This window comes from Liolophura sinensis, chromosome 13 (genome assembly GCF_032854445.1).
Source record: "Liolophura sinensis isolate JHLJ2023 chromosome 13, CUHK_Ljap_v2, whole genome shotgun sequence".
NCBI classification, from domain to species: Eukaryota; Metazoa; Mollusca; class Polyplacophora; order Chitonida; family Chitonidae; genus Liolophura; species Liolophura sinensis.
This window is the reverse complement of record NC_088307.1, coordinates 17,961,793-17,980,210: the sequence shown is the minus strand read 5'-3', so window position 1 is coordinate 17,980,210 and position 18,418 is coordinate 17,961,793. Positions and strand designations below refer to the sequence as shown.

At 41.1% G+C, this 18,418-nt stretch overlaps 1 protein-coding gene across 1 annotated transcript; it reads right to left on the bottom strand.

Moving 5' to 3' along the window:
- Window positions 1-9,690: 9,690 nt before the first annotated feature.
- LOC135480938 (melatonin receptor type 1B-B-like) lies at window positions 9,691-16,356 on the bottom strand. The gene is made up of 2 exons (XM_064760869.1): window positions 16,050-16,356; window positions 9,691-10,556 (listed from the first exon to the last, which is right to left on the bottom strand). The coding sequence occupies exons 1-2, from the start codon at window positions 16,354-16,356 to the stop codon at window positions 9,691-9,693; spliced, it is 1,173 nt and encodes a 390-aa protein (XP_064616939.1).
- Window positions 16,357-18,418: the final 2,062 nt, after the last annotated feature.

The following is an 18,418-nucleotide window of genomic DNA, read 5'->3' as shown; positions in this document are numbered from 1 at the left end:
ATTTATCCAATAAAATTTTTCCTTCCGAAATTTGGGAAGTGAAGTTCGTTTGTGAACTGAAATAAGAATTGCATGGGTGCTTCCCCTTGCCTGCGCTCTTCTTTACCTGAAATCGTCAAATCGTTAGCATAAGAAATACACCGTGTACTTAGATGGTTTAATTTAAGATACTGATATCCATATAGTAAACACTGACTCTCTCTGTTTGTATTCATTATAATGGAATAAGTTGACAATGCATGCTGTTTGATGTTAATCACCACGATTTGTCCACCGCCTACGTAGACTCAATCGTTCAAAACGTGCGTTTTCAATTCTTGTTGACAGTAACTAACCGATAGATATGCCCTACACATCGCGTGTACGCATAACTGAATCTATAGTTTGCATAAAATTCGTTGGTTTTGTGTCAAAGACAAAGTAAAATTTCATGGTACAATGATATTAGCAATCTCTTCATCCATCCACACCCTCATTACAAATTATTCTTTTTAATGAATATCCTACCTTCTTTGCAAGTCGCTTAAATTGTTTAATTACCGTACCTTCTCTATAACTTGAGACGCTTTTTGAGTAACTGTATACGATGATGCTTTGCGAAGGCTGTCGTCGTAAATCGGAAACCCTCTGTGGGTCGTATGGGATTCCCGGCATTCGATCAGTGACATTAGTTCACATTTACATCTCAGTGGGCCTCACTAGCTGGGCGAGATGTATCATAGTTCTAGGTATCAATTCACAATGCTTTAACCCGATGGAAGGTGAGATTGCACTGAAGCACTCACAGTGCTCCATTAAAGTTATTCTCTGAGTGTTCCTACATGTATTCTTAATAAAACCAACATATTATGTGGTCGCCGGCTCACTTTGTTAGATAGAAACCCAAAGATAAACGTCAAAACTTTTTTCCAGCACGCCCCGCCCATGTTTGGCTTCGTTTTGATATCGCTCCCTCTATTTCAGGAAATCTATCCCCCCCCCGCCTTCCCTCCACAAGCGAATGTTTCAAATGTACGGCAAACTTACTGTAGGTGGTTTATCTGTTCGTTATAATCTTCCATAAACTGCGATGGCGAAAACGCATATTACAGTCCGGCATTCAGCAACAGTTGACACGTGGTGCATGGGGATAGAATTCGACGTATTCCGGAAGCAGAAATACCAATGTCAAAACGAGGACAGACATGGTGGAGGAACACATCGGGCCGACCTTTTGACCTTTCTAACAAGGTATGCCAACAGTCAATGTTTTCTTCACAAGTCCCTTAATTGTGCCATTACCAGCATGCCACAACACTGATTCAGAATCATCAATCTGGTCTTTGTTTCATAACATTATGTATTTTAACCTTCCCATGGGCGAGAACATTTACCATCGTTGTTGTTATAACCATCATACATGACGTTTATAACATCACTAACATTTACATAAGCTTAGCTGCAAAACGTCTGTTTTGTATTTGATCGGCACAGTAGTGCTGAAGCTAGAGATTGTGTCTGGATTATTAAAAGATCGCATTTTGAGAAGTTCTAGATAAATGACATGCAATAAATCTCTATTAACACCACTGCATGTTTTTTTTGACTTAATTTTGCTTAATCCATGGCGACAGGAGGCGTATAAGTTGCTTAATCCGAGACTATGGGAATTAGATAACCACGTTGGGTATATGAACAGTTGCAATCAAAGCGCAACTGAGATACGTATTTGGATCTTCTACAGCTTAAATACTGGCATGGTACACGATTTGCACAGTGATTTCATTCAGTCACGTAGAGCATTCCTCGCGTCTTTCCAACATCCTTCAAAACTGTTGACTGCTTCTCTTTGCCTGAATCTGTCTTAATGTCATACTTCATATACTTTCTTATGGTTGTTTGTGTTGAACGTTATTTTGGTAATTCGCCTTGCGATTATTGACCTGGAACGTTCATTTTGGTTGACCGCTGGTATAGGAATGTCTGCTTCTACGCAAAGATTTAACTGAACAAAAAGAAAAAGTCACTAATTGAGGTAAATCCGCAACAGCACAGAAAAGTAAAACCAGAGCGTCGAAAACAGTGTGATAGTTGGCAAATGGTCACACGTATCCGGTGAAATACGGTCTCTTGTCAATTTACCTCAGTTAGGTTTTTATTATAACTTTATGTAAATGCTAAAATAGCAGCTAAATTACACATCCCCAAGCACCATGCCGGATTTCACCTGTTAGGTGTGACTTATTGCTTACTATCACAATGACGCTTCTGATGAAAACAAAACCTCAAAAAGTGTTCACCAAGCCTTCAGGTGTCCGTTTTATACAAAGGGTGTTACACTATTTCAAACGTAACTACCACTGCGAAGTTTCTCTATGTACCGTGTGTATCATCTCAACAGTTACGTTTGACGTAAGTTATACCCTCAATAGACAAAGTATAGGCCTAATGCTGACCGCAGTGGTATATGTGAAATGTTCTTGAGTACGACGTAAAACACTAATCAAATAAGTCAGTAAATTAGACAATTTTTTACCTTCAAATCAGAATTAGTTTGTAAAACGGATCTCAGACTTGGTCCCTGACACCACGTCTGGCGTCAGCGTTGACGTCATTCCTGTTCGATCCAGCTGGAGCCCGACGTGAAGAAATGATCCCTTATTGCAATCATGTGCATACATATAACATAATCTTGATGTAACATTCCAGTCAAATAAATGATGGATTGACTATCAGAAATGGTTCTCAGAGTGAGAACTACAAAGAAATTGTTCAAAATCAACATCAATGCAATGTTAATGAATGTGTTGAAAAAGCAAGTCATTTTATATAACGGTACAAAAAATTCGAATACTTAACAAGCCTTTTAACGTCACAATGTCTATACAAAAAGTGTATTAGGTGCGGTAATTATTATAGCTGGTATACTTGTTAAAAATAAGGTCATTGTTCATACCCTGTAAGGTTTCATCCAGAAATAGATCTTCTATATCAAAACTTTTTCTGCAGAATAGGTTCTACAAGACGTCCTGTACTCACTATTGTTACTGGTGGCACATGTGAAAGATACCGCGGAATGAAAGTCCTTCGGAACTGCAATTAGCCCTGAAGCACCAACCCGCGGGACAATATAACACTGAGGGATAAGACTCAGCGAAGCCATAGTTGTATTCTACAGAAATCCCTTCCTGTCACAAGACTAAATGGACGACTAAACATATGTAATAAAGACGTACAACACAGAGAGTAAGGTCAGAGCAGCGACGACGCTATAATAGCTGGCAAATGATCACACGTAACTGGTGAAATATGGCCTCTTGACAATTTACCTCAATTTACATCGTATACAGTTCAGGGTTTTGTTCTAACTGTTCATGTAAATGCATAAATAGTAGCAATTTACACGCCCCTAGCACCATGGCTTGAGCAAAATTTGTTAAAAAAGTAGAATGATGTTAAGTGCGATTTATTAGACGTCACTGGTCTAGTATTTCTCAAAATGCTGTTCTGTCGTGACATCTGCCATAAAACCACATTAAAGACACGCGCGTTTTAGAAATACAGATATTAATCAAAATGTTACAGTGTTTTTCTACTTTCGTTATAGTAGACACTTCGTTTATTTATGATTTTTTTGTGTCAATAAAGATGCAAGCTTCCTGAAACTGTGCCAAGCTATCTCAGAATGTTTAAAAATATTGGTTGCAGAAGCAGATGAAAAAGTTGAATAATTAGTGTTTTTTCTGCGTTCGTTAATAGCAGAAACTTTATGATAAATATTTAATGACATACCGTACTTCATGTCATTAAATAAAGATGAGAAATTTCACGAACTGACTGCGGTGACGGCGCCCCGAGACGTTCTAGCGGCTGTGCTTTCGTGCTTTTAAAGTATTGACTAAATTCATGTTTCAGCCATTTTTAAATGGAAATGGTGTCAGGTGAACTCTCACCAAGTAACTGCTCGGTGTAAAACATCTGGCGTGAGTAGAATTAAAAATTCCAAAAAGGAGATATTCTCCAAAAATAAATAAGATCGTTACAATAAGGGTGAAAACGTATGTACCAAACCTAAACAGTTTTACTTTACTAGTTTGTTTAGATAGTTTGCTCATACGATTAAGGTACGTTGTTACGGTATTGTAAACAGCAACAGAAAACAGACTCAGTGACTCAATATTACAATGTAAACAATGGCTTTATATATAAAATGAGACGTACAGTTTTACAGACAGTTCAACAACAACAACATAAAAAAAACATACACAACAACATAAAAAAACATACACATCAGACCGTATTACCGGTCTTTAAAAGTTTCCAGTTCACCTTTGCATCCCAAGGAACGTATTCCAGGAGATCCAACGTAAAGACCATGGGATAAACACACAATTCACACAAGTCACAAACTGTCCCAGTCAGGTACTTCGCTAGGTTAGCGAACGCGAACACAGCACACAGGTTACACAGAACTGGAACAGTCAAGCCTTTGAATGACGTCACACCCGCAGAGCACAACACAGGGTAAATACAGACATGGAGGTATAATCCACTTTAGAACGGCCACAGCTCCCGCAGAAACTCACAAACTCACCGTTCAGAGACGTAGAGTAATGTCACCTTGTGGCAGAACGAACGTCCTTTGCAAAACTGAAAACTTCAGTTTAGAGTCCTTGACGACCTTGTCGGTCAGGTGAGGTCAGCGTGTTAAACAAATTACACAGTCCACACTGTATAATCATAATAAAGATCCGAACACCAATAAACGTGACTTCCGCAGAAATTCACATAAACCAGACATCAGTACTACTGTGGTACACAAACGGTGCCGGCATAAAAATCTGTCCTCCCAAATGAAACTGGCATCACCAGCTCATATCAATATAATGGACTCGATACGAGAGCGTCGCACACTCTCCTGGCTCCCAGTGGATGCAGCAAAAATACCTCCACTCTGCACAGAAAACACGGCTTATATACGTCCCAGGTGGATTCAACTATTTTTAAACACAGAATTAACAGCCAATGAACAGCCAGTGAAATAAACAAAGCATTGAACAAGGTGCTTTCCATCCGGTCCGCGCTGTACATATATAACAGGGCCTGTTATGCTTAACACAAAGGTCCGCAGGCTAACAGTACATGAAAACGTTAAATAGTCATACATAACAACGTGCTGTTATGTCTTTGTACTGATTTAACTATTAAAGACATCTAAATGAAGACAGAACACTGTTGTGTAACTGCACACTGCCATGGTCTATTCCATACCATAATACTCACTCGCTCGGTGATAAAAAAATTAACTTGTGCATGTGTGGAACACTACATCCCTCCCTGTTTAAGATAAAACCTTCCGTTAAACTAATTAACTCAATCGTAAGAATTACAATTACTCAAAGTACAACAACAATTCAAACCGGCTTAACCTGAAAACGTCATTACGTTCGACTAACATGTTGGTTGATCAAGAACAACTTTTAAGCACATGTAACTAGAAAGAATGTGTGTGTTGAAGTCTTTTCAAGTCCAAGCTCTAACAGTCCCTTGAGCGTTGCAGGTAAACATGTACTATTTGGCATATGTTAGTCATGGAACGATATAGAGTTCAACTTGCAATTCCACCATTAACTGAAATAGATGTTCAAGGTTAGCTCACTGAATCACCATTCAAATAAAGTCTTTAAATGAAACGATAGTTCACAGTCTGACTGTTTCAGTTAATAATCTGAAATAAACGCATTTATCACATGATCACCAATTTCACGGTTTACCACCCTGTCCATGAATCCAAGTTAGAGCTCTCAGCGTCAGACATAGTCATTCAGGTAAGATGGAACTCGGGACAGGCGGATTCATAGGTTGTGGTAAGTCATCATCTGAATGATCAAGGAATGATCAATTCGGGTTCACTATCGGAATCCTGTTGATCGGTTAACCACTCGGAATTTGGGTTGTTTCCGTTGAACAGTTTGAAGAAGGACACATGGCGTTTCTTGAACTTCCCGCGGTTGTCGCGAATCATGTTGCTCGTTTTAACTTACAACAGTGTAAGGCGTCGATTCGAACGTTGCGGACAGCTTGCTGAACTTCTTCTGGCAAAGTAGAACTCGGTCACCAGTTTTGAATGTTTGAACTTTCGCGCGACGACGTTTGTCGGCATACTGTTTCCCTTTCTCCTTTTGGGTAGAGTCTCGGTGTCGAACGACTGCGGCGGCTCGGGGGTAAGTGGCTGAGACGGAAGTTTTGTTCGGATTTTTCTGTTGAATAACATCTCAGCTGGACTCAAACCGGTTACCACATGGGGTGTACTGCGATAAGCCATTAGGAATGTCGATTGTTCCTAACGTCAATCTTTGCGTTCCGTGTGGCTTTTTCGAATCGCTTTCAATAGAGTCCGGTTAAGTCTCTCAATCTCACTGTTTGCTTGAGGCCAATACGGCGTAACATGTCGATACTCACTGTCTGGCTGCTGTTGACCCAAAACCGCTCCAAGACCAACCGGGCTTGCATCCACGCGTTGGTCATGCTCACTGTGGTCTTTGCCGCATACGATAATATCGTAGGACAAGTTTCGAACATCCTCACGCCCTTCAAAAAGTTGACTAATTACGTGTTGATACAGTTCTTGTGCGGCGGAAATTCCAAACATAAGCCGTTCGTATCGAAACAAGCCTTTGTGAGTCACGAACGCTGTGATGTTACGCGATTCTTCATTCAACTCGATTTGGTGATATCCCCATTTAAGATTAATCTTGGAGAAGACTTTTGCGCCATTCATTTCATGTAGAATGTCGTCCACCCTCGGAATCGGGTGACGCTGTCTCACCATGCGCATGTCTCACCATGTCTACACAAATCCTAACCTCACCATTTGGTTTGGGGACAAGCATTGACGGTGAAACCCATTCTGTCGGTCCGGATACTAGTTCGATTACGTCAAGGCCCTGTAACTGTTTCGGTTTTTCGACTTTACCTCGTACGAAATATGGAAGATGCCTAATTGGCTGCGCAGCTGGTTTGACGGATGAATCTACATGTAAATTCAACTGATAGTTGGACAGTTTGCCAAGACCCGTGAAACAGTCTGTGTATATGTTCCTTAATTGGCTGGTTTTGTCACTCAACGCGTACAATTTTCAATACACCAAGTTGCGGTCTCTTTACCTAGCAGTGATCTGGTACTCGTTGACGTTATCAAGAATTCGGTTTTCGCGGTTCTGTCTCCGAAACGAACGTTTGCGCTGCATTTTCCCAGTAATTCCAAGGGCGTGGTCGAACCATAGGGAAACACTTTCTTTGAGCATTGTTCTAATGTTACACCAGTGTTCTTTATTTGTTCCCACGCGGACATATCAACAATGTTAACGCTTGTTCGAGAATCGATTAACATCAGCACGTTAATGTTCGCGATATTCACGTTGATCTGTCCATTTGAATTGTTGCTGTGAAGAATGAACACATATTCATCGTCTGAAGAGGAACTTGCATTGACTTGTGACTGCACGAAATTCGCGTGTCCAGCGGTCCCTCCTTTATTTGGGGGAGGCAGAAAATTCTATGGCTGTCTTTTACACATGACCTGGTAATGGCCAATGAAATTGCACCGATTACACCTGTGGTTTCTCGCGTGACAGTCTCTGGTATTATGTGAAGTTTCACCACATCTGTAACATTGATTTTGGTTGTGAGAGCCATTTTGAGTCCGTTTTCGTTTTTTGTGTGACTTAGGGTTTTGATTTTCCCGTGCTTGGTAGCCATGATTACACTTGGACGGCTGTTTCGCTCTACCTGTACTTTCTGTGTTTTACGATCTAGCAGTTCGATTGATATGGAGTGAATTAACGTCTGTTGTCAATTTATTCACGCTCACAGCACCATCAATTTTGTTGGCTTGTTGTCCAGACGCTTCTACAGTGCGTGCAATGGATAAGAGTTTGTCCAAAGTTAGTTCAGGTTCACGCAGAAAACGTCTCCGTAACCGATTAGAACAACATGTTTCTATTACTTGATCTCTGATCACGCCCTCGGTTAGATCACCAAATTCACAGTTCTGAGCTAGGGATCGTAATCTTGTCACATAGAGATCGGTAGTCTCGCCTTCAGCTGGTACTGCATTACGGAACGTGACGCTCGTAGTGAATGCTTTGCTTCGGCTTGAAATACTCAGACAATTTGGCAAAAGCTGTGTCGTGATCATTGCCAGTGTCATTGAAAGTCTCAAATATATCCTGGACGTCGGCTGCAACCAAATGCAGAAGAACGGCACGTTTGTGTTTAGCATCAGTGATGCCGGTAGCTACGGTGTAGCACCTGAAACGCTTGGCCCACTTTTCCCATCGCTGTGCGAGGCTCGTCTGATCATCGTGGACGTCAAATGGAGGTACGGCAGGCAGGTCCAATGCTCTGGCGATATTCTCGTCGCCAATTGTTGTGTCTTTGTACTGATTTAAGTATTAAAGACATCTAAATGAAAACAGAACACTGTTGAGTAACTGGACACTCCCACGGTCTATTCCATACCATAATAATACTCACTCGCTCAGTGATACAAAAACCTAAACCGTGCAAGTGCGGAATACTACACGTGCAAACGTACAGCACATCCATCAACAGAAACAAAATGTATTTGTAAGTGGGGCATAACAACATCAAGGCATCTTGTTTCACCGTATGTGTACATCCATATACCAGTCATCACGCCAAGAATAAGTTTAGCTCATCACAACTCGATACCTTTCTGGCTGAACAAAATGTCACTCTCAAGAAATTCAGCTTAGTTCATTTCAACCCAACATTTTTTTTTGTTGAACAAAATGTCATTGTCAAGAAATTCAGCTTAGTTCATTTCAACTCAACACTTTTCTTGTTGAACAAAATGTCATTGTCAAGAAATTCAGCTTAGTTCAATTCAAGTCAACCCCTTTTTTTCTGAGCAAAATGTCATTGTCAAGAAATTCCGCTAGCTATACATCCAGGAGCTGCGATCACCATTTTCTCTCTATGGGCACGAAGAGTTGTTAACCTCCAATATCTTTAGGCATCCTGTCTTGCTATACTACATGGGAGAAACTATAGTTTATTCCTGTGCCATATACGTGCTGGAAAATTCAGTGGTAACACATTTGTCATCAAATATTCGAAAATTCCTCTATTCTTAACAATGATAACAGGACAATTTGATATCTATGTATCATATATTCCCACCATGGTTATGAGATGTCATATTCAATATATGCTTCTGGCAAGTTGCAATCCTCTAGATAAATACACCACTTTCTGTGGGAGAGAAAAAAAGGAAATATTTCGGAAAATTCCGATTCCGATGTTTTTTGTAAATCATGAATGTGTGCCACATACGAAATGAGTTACACCCGAGTTGAAATACGATGTATCTTAGCATTGATATAATATCTGCAAAAGTTTAAAATATGTCAGACATGGAATCAGAAATCATAAAGTTTAAACAATTTGATTTCATTGAAATATATCAATGTTGAAATCAAAGTTAGAGATTTGTTGCGTTTTCTGACGTCATGAAGTAGATTGTTAACTTCTAGTGATATAGCATTCTTACACAAAACCTGATTAAATTTCTAAGGAAAATTTGCTACCTACAATGTCTTAGGTACTCGACAGAAATAGTCATATTTGCGTACAGATGTTCTGTTTTCCATGGTTATGTGCAAATGGTTGCGTTCATCTTTTTTTTCACAGCATCCCTTTTTCGTTCACAGGTTTCAGCGGCGACTTCCCATTGTTGATCGACCGATGACTGGGGACCTTCAAGGTATTGGACCCGCCGTTGTGGAATGTCGACTCAATGGTAGAGAGGGTTGTGTTGTTGATGGAGTAACTTCCGGTGACTCCACTCTCGGGCCCTACCCTCCTTGACCCCATCCATCTGTCAAGACATAAAACCTGGGCGTAAGCTTTCCTGAATTTCAGGTTCGTGATACAGTAGAGCAGGCCATTAAAGCTGGAGTGCATGTGGGCCTGGACTGTCACCCACAAGTAAAACCAGGCAGGGAGCTGGTTGCCCTTGTCGATCACCTGAGTGAGCATAAAGGGCAACCAGCATATGGTGAAGGATAAAAACACGACGAACAGCGTCTTTGCCAGTTTGATGGAGTCCATGCGGCTGGACTTGGAGCCGTGACCGGCCAACTGGATTCGAGTTTTGTGGACCTTCATGTAAATCCGCACGAATGAGTAGCCAATGAGGAGGAGCGGTGCACCGACGAGGAACAGCATGAAGAAGGCGGTGTAGCTGTAATCCGCAGTTCGGTCAAACATACAGCCGAGGCTTTTGGTATCGAACCGAAGATCTCCCCAGCCGAAGTGGTTCGGCATCACCAAAACGCCCCCTATGATCCAGCAACAGGCACACATTAAAACGGTCTTGCGCAGTGTGAATATCCGGTCGTAGAACTGGAAGTGGCAAATGTGGATGTAGCGGTTCACGCTAACGCCTGTCAGACTGAGCAGTGATGTCACGCAGATCATTGTGCAGAACGTGCCCAGAGCGTCACAGAGACCAGGTCTAGCGTCAAACCAGGCCTTTCCTTTAACCTTTGCTGTCAAAAAACAAATGGAAAGACAATGAAAGTGTGACAAAGTCAGCGAAATATCCATATTAGATTAAATTGTCAACCGATAAAATAAGTCCAGTCTAATTCCTAAATCGACACTCAAAGAATTAATCTGTTTTTAACAGAAAATCCGTTGCCTGAGTTATGTTGAAATGTACTCTGTTTTTGCTGCGGCAGTTAGTTCTGTGAAATGTACCACACGCATTCTATTAATTCAACATAAAGACTCTGTTAGGCGAACAAGATATTGTGTTCAGTATGACACAATATAATGTTATACTTTGTAATAACGGATACATTCTAGCATCACTCAGATAACAAACTTTCTGTTAAAATAAAACAGATTACTTTTTCGAGTGTATAAATCGAAATAGACATTTGTATACCAGTCGTGAACTGAGGTGGACTTTAAAGTTTAATAATCGCAAGACCAGTTCAGAAAACGACCTTAGCACAATCCACCCAAAAACTAAGAAAAGCACACAAAGCACAAAATTAGGGCGGAATCGTGCGAAGAGAAAATGTTTTTTTAAAAAAAATGATATAATTGTGATGGATGATAGTTACCTGTAGAAGTGAATATAGTCAGTAGCTTTCAATGACGTCTTGAAGACAAAAGCGTGTAATAACCGATACATCAGTTTAAAAAAAAGAATAAAATTGGTTCCACTGAATCAATTCACCAAAAGCATTCACGAATCGTATTTATATATTTATTTATTTATTTATTTATTGGATTGTCATCCTTAAGATTTTTAACCTATACCATGACGATTAATTATATGGGGGGAGAACACCGGAGTTCCTACCAAGATACTGATGAACTTTCGTACGTGACCAATACGGTCGCTGTGAGTTCAAGTCTGGCTCATGCTGACTTCCTCTCCGGTCGCACGTCCGAATGACTGCCAGCAACCTGTGGATGGTTGTGGGTTTCCCCCGGGCCTTGCCCGCTTTCCTTCCTTCTTTCCTTCCTTCTTTCCGTCGTATAAATGAAATATTCTTGAGTACGGCATAAAACACCAATCAAACAAGTAAGTAAAATTTCGTATGTGTGATGTACAAATCTCCACGCCACATTTGTGAAAGAATAGTGGTCTCCAGCGAACGTCAGAGTGCATCAACAGCTACTCGAGCTTTGTCGACCGCTTGTCACCAATGCCCCTCAAACACTGAGATCTCGTCAGAATGTTGGAGTTTGATCGTATCATAGACGGTGCCTTCGAGATATGAATCCTGGTTTATACAGTCATACTGTATAGTAGAGAATCCGATAAAGCATTTCTCTGCCACCTGCAGACGAACAGTATATAATACTACAGCATAGAGAGAAAGAGCAGGACAGCGACGACAATGTGACAGTTGGCATATGGTCACACGTAACCGGTGAAATACGGTCTCGTGTCACTTTACCTCACACACTCGAATGCAGCTAGAACGGGTTCGATTGTGGATATTTTCAGTTTTTGGAGTCTGAATAACTCTGGACCAAATGACGTCTAACGAACTGTAACTAACAGCACTAAATTTTGTTTCATCTAATTCTTCGCCGGGCTCTGTCTGGTTTCCTCTCACCATAATGCTTGCCGTCGTCGTATAAGTGAAATATTCTTGTGTAGGGCGTAAAAATCCAAATAAATTAAAAATAAAAACCAAATAAATTAAAAATAATAACCAAATGAACAAATTTTACTTATCTCTGCTTACGCCATAGTACTAGGGGACGTGAAAGTTCCTACTGTTTAACAGTTACAATAAAACTGTGACGGAGACAAAATGACTAAAAGCCGAATTAAACTGCTTACGTACATAGTTGTTTATCCGCTCTTTCTTTGCTGTTCTGGTTTATTTTTCATGTTGTTGTTTGATATACCATAGAGTTTTTTTGCTACGTGGTACGAGGTGTGAAATATGCTTCTGTTAAAGCATTTACAACAGCTAGAATAAAACCCTTGCTGAGGTTAATTGATCAGGGACCGTATTTCACCGGTTACGTTTGGTCATTTGCCAGATATCACACTGTCCTCGCTGCTCTGGTTTTTCTGTAGGTCTTCCTTATATTGTCAAGCATTTGATGAATTGTGTTAGCTTCTAGCGGACACTCCCAGTTTCTCCACTCGTGAAACCAATCGCATCCATATATTAAAGTAAAGAAAGGGGTATCTTTTCCCATGACAATGGGGATTCGGGTCCAAGCTGAATAGACTATTGTACTCTGGAAAGGCTGGAGTTATCAAGAGACTACACAGCTTACAGCCAATTACGTTAAATGGACAAGGCTCCTACTCTTGAGTAGGCCTACGGGGGTAAACACAAATCAACATCAAAAACAAATGTTGTTTTGTCACAAACAAACAATCAACTAAATTAATAAATATCCGATCGTCTACATAGAATGAAAGATGTTTTTTTTCACAATCATTACATTCCAATGATGAGGGGGGAAAAGCTTATCATTTATTGAGGCCGTACACTGATTTTGCACTGAATAGGCCTACAGTCATGCACAGTGCAAAATATACCTTAATTCCCCGAAGTTTTGTATAAAACGGCTTCAGCATAAAGACAGTGGACTGTTAAGACCAAACGGACATGCCGAATCTGACAATGTCCCCTCCGCCTTTTCCTCGCTGTTGTTACTTGTCCACACGATGGAGATAGCATCTTGCTGTGCAACATCGTCATAGATTTAATGCTCGTTCGACGTGCCATGACCACTGGGTTATAAGCGTGCATGAGAGATTCACGTAGATGTGAGCTATCACTTAGCAATGCCTGATATAAAGGCGACCCATTGGATGACTTTGATGTTTGGGATCTACTCTAAGTGCCATTAAATCCTCTCAGTTCGTGAGAGGTTAATCCACACGACATAATTCCATACCGTGGAATATAAAACGAAGACCACAAGCATTGAATACGATGTGATTAAGAGTCTCTTAGCGGAGGCGGCAGGATCAAACTTATCCGTGCATGCGAGCACGAAGACCACGGAGCGATGATGAGGGATAAGTTACCCGACAAACAAACAAAGACAGACTACTTTTATTCGAGGGCTTTACGTTATATAGCTTGGCCAAGCTAACAGCCCGCTTTATATGGTGATAATAGCAGCTATGTTTAACCAGCTTTAGATCTTATGAGAGGATTTTATTGTCGTTTGTTTAGGTTAACACTGTCATCTGTAGTCACTTATTTTATTACCATGGGCTTTTAACACATGTACATGCAGAGAATATGCCAGTGACTATTCATCTGATTGGTGTTTTACGCCGTACTCAAGAATATTTCACTTATACGACGGCGGCCAGCATTATGGTGGGAGGACACCGGGCAGAACCTAGATGAAAAGCACGACCATCCACAGGTTGCTGGCAGACCTTCCCACGTACGGCCAGAAGAGGTGGGTATGTGTGTCTGTCTGTTTGTCTGTCTGTGTGTCTGAATGTTTGTGTCTGTCAGTCGGACTGTCTCTCTGTGTCTCTGTCTGCCTATCTTCCTGGGTCTGTCTGTCTCTGTGAGTGCCTGTCTGCTTGTATATGTGTCTGTCTGTCTGTGTGTCTGTCTGTGTGTCTGTCTGTCACTGGGTTGGTCAAACTACTGGCACCAATAACCAAACTGACACAAAATTAAAAAAGAAAACAAGACGCAATAAAAAACAAAATGATATAACCAAGTCGTCGGTAATATAAAATGAGACAAATACTGGCGGAACATTTCAAATAAGAAAATATCCAATGCTAAAAACGTTAAAATGTTATAACGCAATAAGCATGTCACTTATATAACAACATGATATAAATGTTGGTGGTAAAAAAAAATGTGCTAGTCTCCAATACGCGGAAATGAAGTAAATACTTGTGACACGATGTAAGCAAGTCTTAGAGTGAGTGCTTGGGGTTTAAAGTCGTACTCAACAATCTTTCAGTCATATGACTACGAAAGAATCCTTAGAGTGCACGTACGTGTAATGTGCCTCCTTGATGCAGGACGGATTTCCACCGCTCTTTTATTTAGTGCTGCTTCACTGAGACGGCTAACCGAAGGTAAGTAACACCCGAGCCATTACACTAATACGGGTCAACCAGTTGTTGCACTATCCCCTTCACGCTGAAGTTACAACTTCCTCTTTTAAAGTCTTAGGTGTGACTCGACCCAGGGTTGATCCTGGATCTACAGCTCCCGCACCGGATTCTCTACCAACTGTGCTATCCGGGCCGGTGACATAAATAGAGACGACAACAGACAAAATTATAACTGTCTGTTCCCTAGATTGAAGACAAAATGGGGCAAAACAGCAAACCTCATATAATTACATACATTATTCTAAGACAAAGTAAGATAAGAAAGTTCCAAGTCAACAAAGCCTGCTATATATTGGAATAAATATAAAAAAAACGGAAAAAACAACAACAAAAACAACAACAGTAACAAAAAAAAACAAAAAACAAACAAACAAACACACACACACACACACAAAACAAAGAAACATTCGTACACATATTGTCAACAAGATGTCACATTCTAGGTCGATAATCGAAAAGCCAATTTCAATGGTGACGTGTCATTTCAATAGATGCTTGATGCGACTGCTTCGTAAGATGGCCCCATGACGTCTAAAATAATTGCTCCTATAATCAATGTTTGTTTTACCTAACTCAACTTAAACCATGGTTCTACAGGATATGTACTTTGTTACTTTTTAAGCATATACAAATTGAACAGTTAAAATAAAACGTTAACAAGTTTGACAAGAGGTCGGACTTCATCGGCTGCATGTGAATTTGTGCCCACTATAACACTGTCGTCACTGCTCTGGTCTTATTCTGCATGCTGTAGTCTTCATATTGAATTCCTGCATAAACCAGGATTCTGCTCGTGGACTTCGGAGTCTGATTCGTTGGTATTGGTCTCATGTTGCTGTTTACTATATGTGATGCCAACACAGCGATTTAAGTAATTGTAGTCCAGTGTCGTCTTATTTTTTTGTACCTGATTCCTAAGTCCTAAGTTCCTACTATTTCAGCATTTACATGAACAGTTGGAATAAACCCCTAACTGAGGTAAATTTGAAAACTGGGCAGATTTTACCGCTTACCATTTGTCAACTATCACACCGTCGTCGCTGCTCAGGTTTTTCTAGCCATGCTATAATTTTTTATATTTGGAGTCGGCATCTGTGGGTTTACACGTCCTGACTGCTTGTGGAGCCTTGGTGACAATAAGCGATCTGTGACACTCGTATGGCCGTTTGGGCAGTTTATAGTTCTTTGAATACCTCTTTTTCTTCCACCAATACGATGTGCAGATCTGTTATGGGTGGGGTAAACCACCGACCTTTGGCAAGTTACTGACCAACTTTCCAACACGTGAAGCCAATATCCACATCACAGTTCAGGCTGCCAACCGGTAAGTTAATACCCTAAGTAAACAACAATCAAGTAAATAAATAAATAAATAAATCTGGCCAGAACTTACCGATGGCGCTGAAGGGGTCAGCAATGGCGGTAACCTGGAGATCCGCTATGGCCATGTTCACTATGAAGGCAGAGCGGACATTTTGCAGGCTCCTACTGACGCACACAGCCAGGATGACCAAGATGTTACTGAACGTCCCCACAACCGCTGCCAGAGACACAATCAGTGTGGCGATGACCGTCACCGCTAAGGGGAAAGGCTCTGGCATATTAGTCACTACGATCACCCCCGGGGGTTTAGCCGCAGGGGGTGAGGAAACGTTAGACCAGAGTGTTGAGAAGCCAGGAAATTCTGAAGCATTCGCCATGGCTCTTTCTGAGTCTACGGTGTAGTGATGAGGTTGATAGTAAGTGTTGCAAAGAAAACAACGAGAGGATAGTCCAAGGAGTCTTCTTCTTTTTTAGTAAGGTTAATTCTGCCGGAATAAACACCACTGGTTGAATAAATGATTGAGTGAGTGATTGTGTCTTAACACTGATGTGGCAACATAACACCCATATCTCGTGGCAAAGCGCTCACTGATAATTAACCATTCCACAATGGTGTGCGCTGACGACCTTAAGCTTGGTCAGAAAGTCCAGGTTATATTTTTCTAACAAAAAAAAGCCACACTGACCAAAGACAATTCGAGGTTTATCCTGCTCTGTGGAAGCATCACTATTCAATAACCAGACTCCCGTTACTCTATCTCCAGTCCACATCGTTGTGAAAATAACTGATGTATGTGCATCTCACCTCTCCACACAGTTACTGCATCCTTAATAACTACCGCTACCATCTGTGATCTGTCCGCTAAGACGCCTTGCTTTAAGGGTTTCTAGCTAGGCCACATCAAGGTACGGTTTTGCACAAAAACAAACCCATTATAACTTTCACTCGGCATGCAGACTGCCCATTATAAAAATGCAAAGTCATTGAACCACCCCACTCCGGAAACGAGTCCAAACAGCGGGTACTTCTTTCATTCCGAGAAAAACCGAAGCCATGACCTGTTTAAATGGAGTAGAATCTCGTGCTCAAGGGTTGATAAGAGCTGCATTCAAAGAACAGCGACTTCTAACACCTCGCTGTCATTAGGGTCAGCGTGCACAGGAGAACCGACTAACCACTGCCTCTGACACAGGAGAGTGCAAAGGCATGGCTTGTAACGGCTCCATCCGTTGGTGGAAGTTTCAGGGTGAGTGCTTGGGGTTTAACGTCGTACTCAACAATTTTTCAGTCATATGACGACGAAGGAATCCTTAGGGTGTATGTAATGTGCCTCCTTGTTTGCAGGACGTATTTACGCCGCTCTTTTATCTAGTGCTTTTATCATGCTTCACTGAGACCACTTACCGAAGGCCAGTAAGCCGTCCCGCCCGAGCCATTACACTGATACTGGTCAACCAGTCGTTGCACTGTCCCCTTAATGCTGAACACCAAGCGAGGAAGTTACAACTTCCTCTTTTAAAGTCTTAGGTGTGACTCGACCCAGGATTGATCCTGGATCTACCGCTCCCCAGTCGTACGCTCTAGGAAGGTTGCTCACTCACACAACGCTTCTGCTAGTATATTTCAGATTTATATGCATTTTGGTTATAACTGTGTTTCACTTACAGGATGCTGATGCACAGCGAAGTTAAAATAGACCACTGTCGCGAACACTGAATCTGAAACATTGAGTGAAAATAAAAAAGATGCCTAGTGATCAATATCTATAATCAAACTGACGTTACTGTTTTGAGTCACATCATTCGACTGTGTTTCTATATATTTATATATTTTTTATTCATTTATATGATACTATAGTTTAAATCCTTATGGAATGTGCCTACTGATGCGAACCCAGTTGCTGAGGTCATATTTAACAAACAGTGTTGAGGGCTCATAAATATAGCCACGTCCAGCATCTATAAGGCTAACCAATGGACCTACAATCTACTAATTAAACATTTAACACGTGAATGCGATTTGTCCCCATTGTTCATCCTAAGGCTAGACGCTTACCTTTTAGATCAAAGTGTGCTTATGTCAAGCAGTTACCAACAACCAATTAGCTAAATTTGTTCGCGGCACACAATGCCCTACTTGGCAATCAGACAACCTCTTTCTTGTTGCGGGGTGAGGGTGAGATTGTGGGGTGGAGATTGGGGGTGATGGGGGTGGGGGGTGGTGGTGGTTATAGGGTTGAGAGGGTGCGGCCGAGTGGTTAACATGCTAGCGCGATCAATCCAGCACGTGGGAAGGTCTGCAGCAATTTGTGGGTGGTCGTGGGTTACCCAAGGGCTCTGCCAAATAAATAAATAAATAAATAAATAAATAAATAAATAAATACACTAGTGCAAAATATGTTCTCTCTTGTGTTGTTAGTGTGCGTATATGATAGTAAA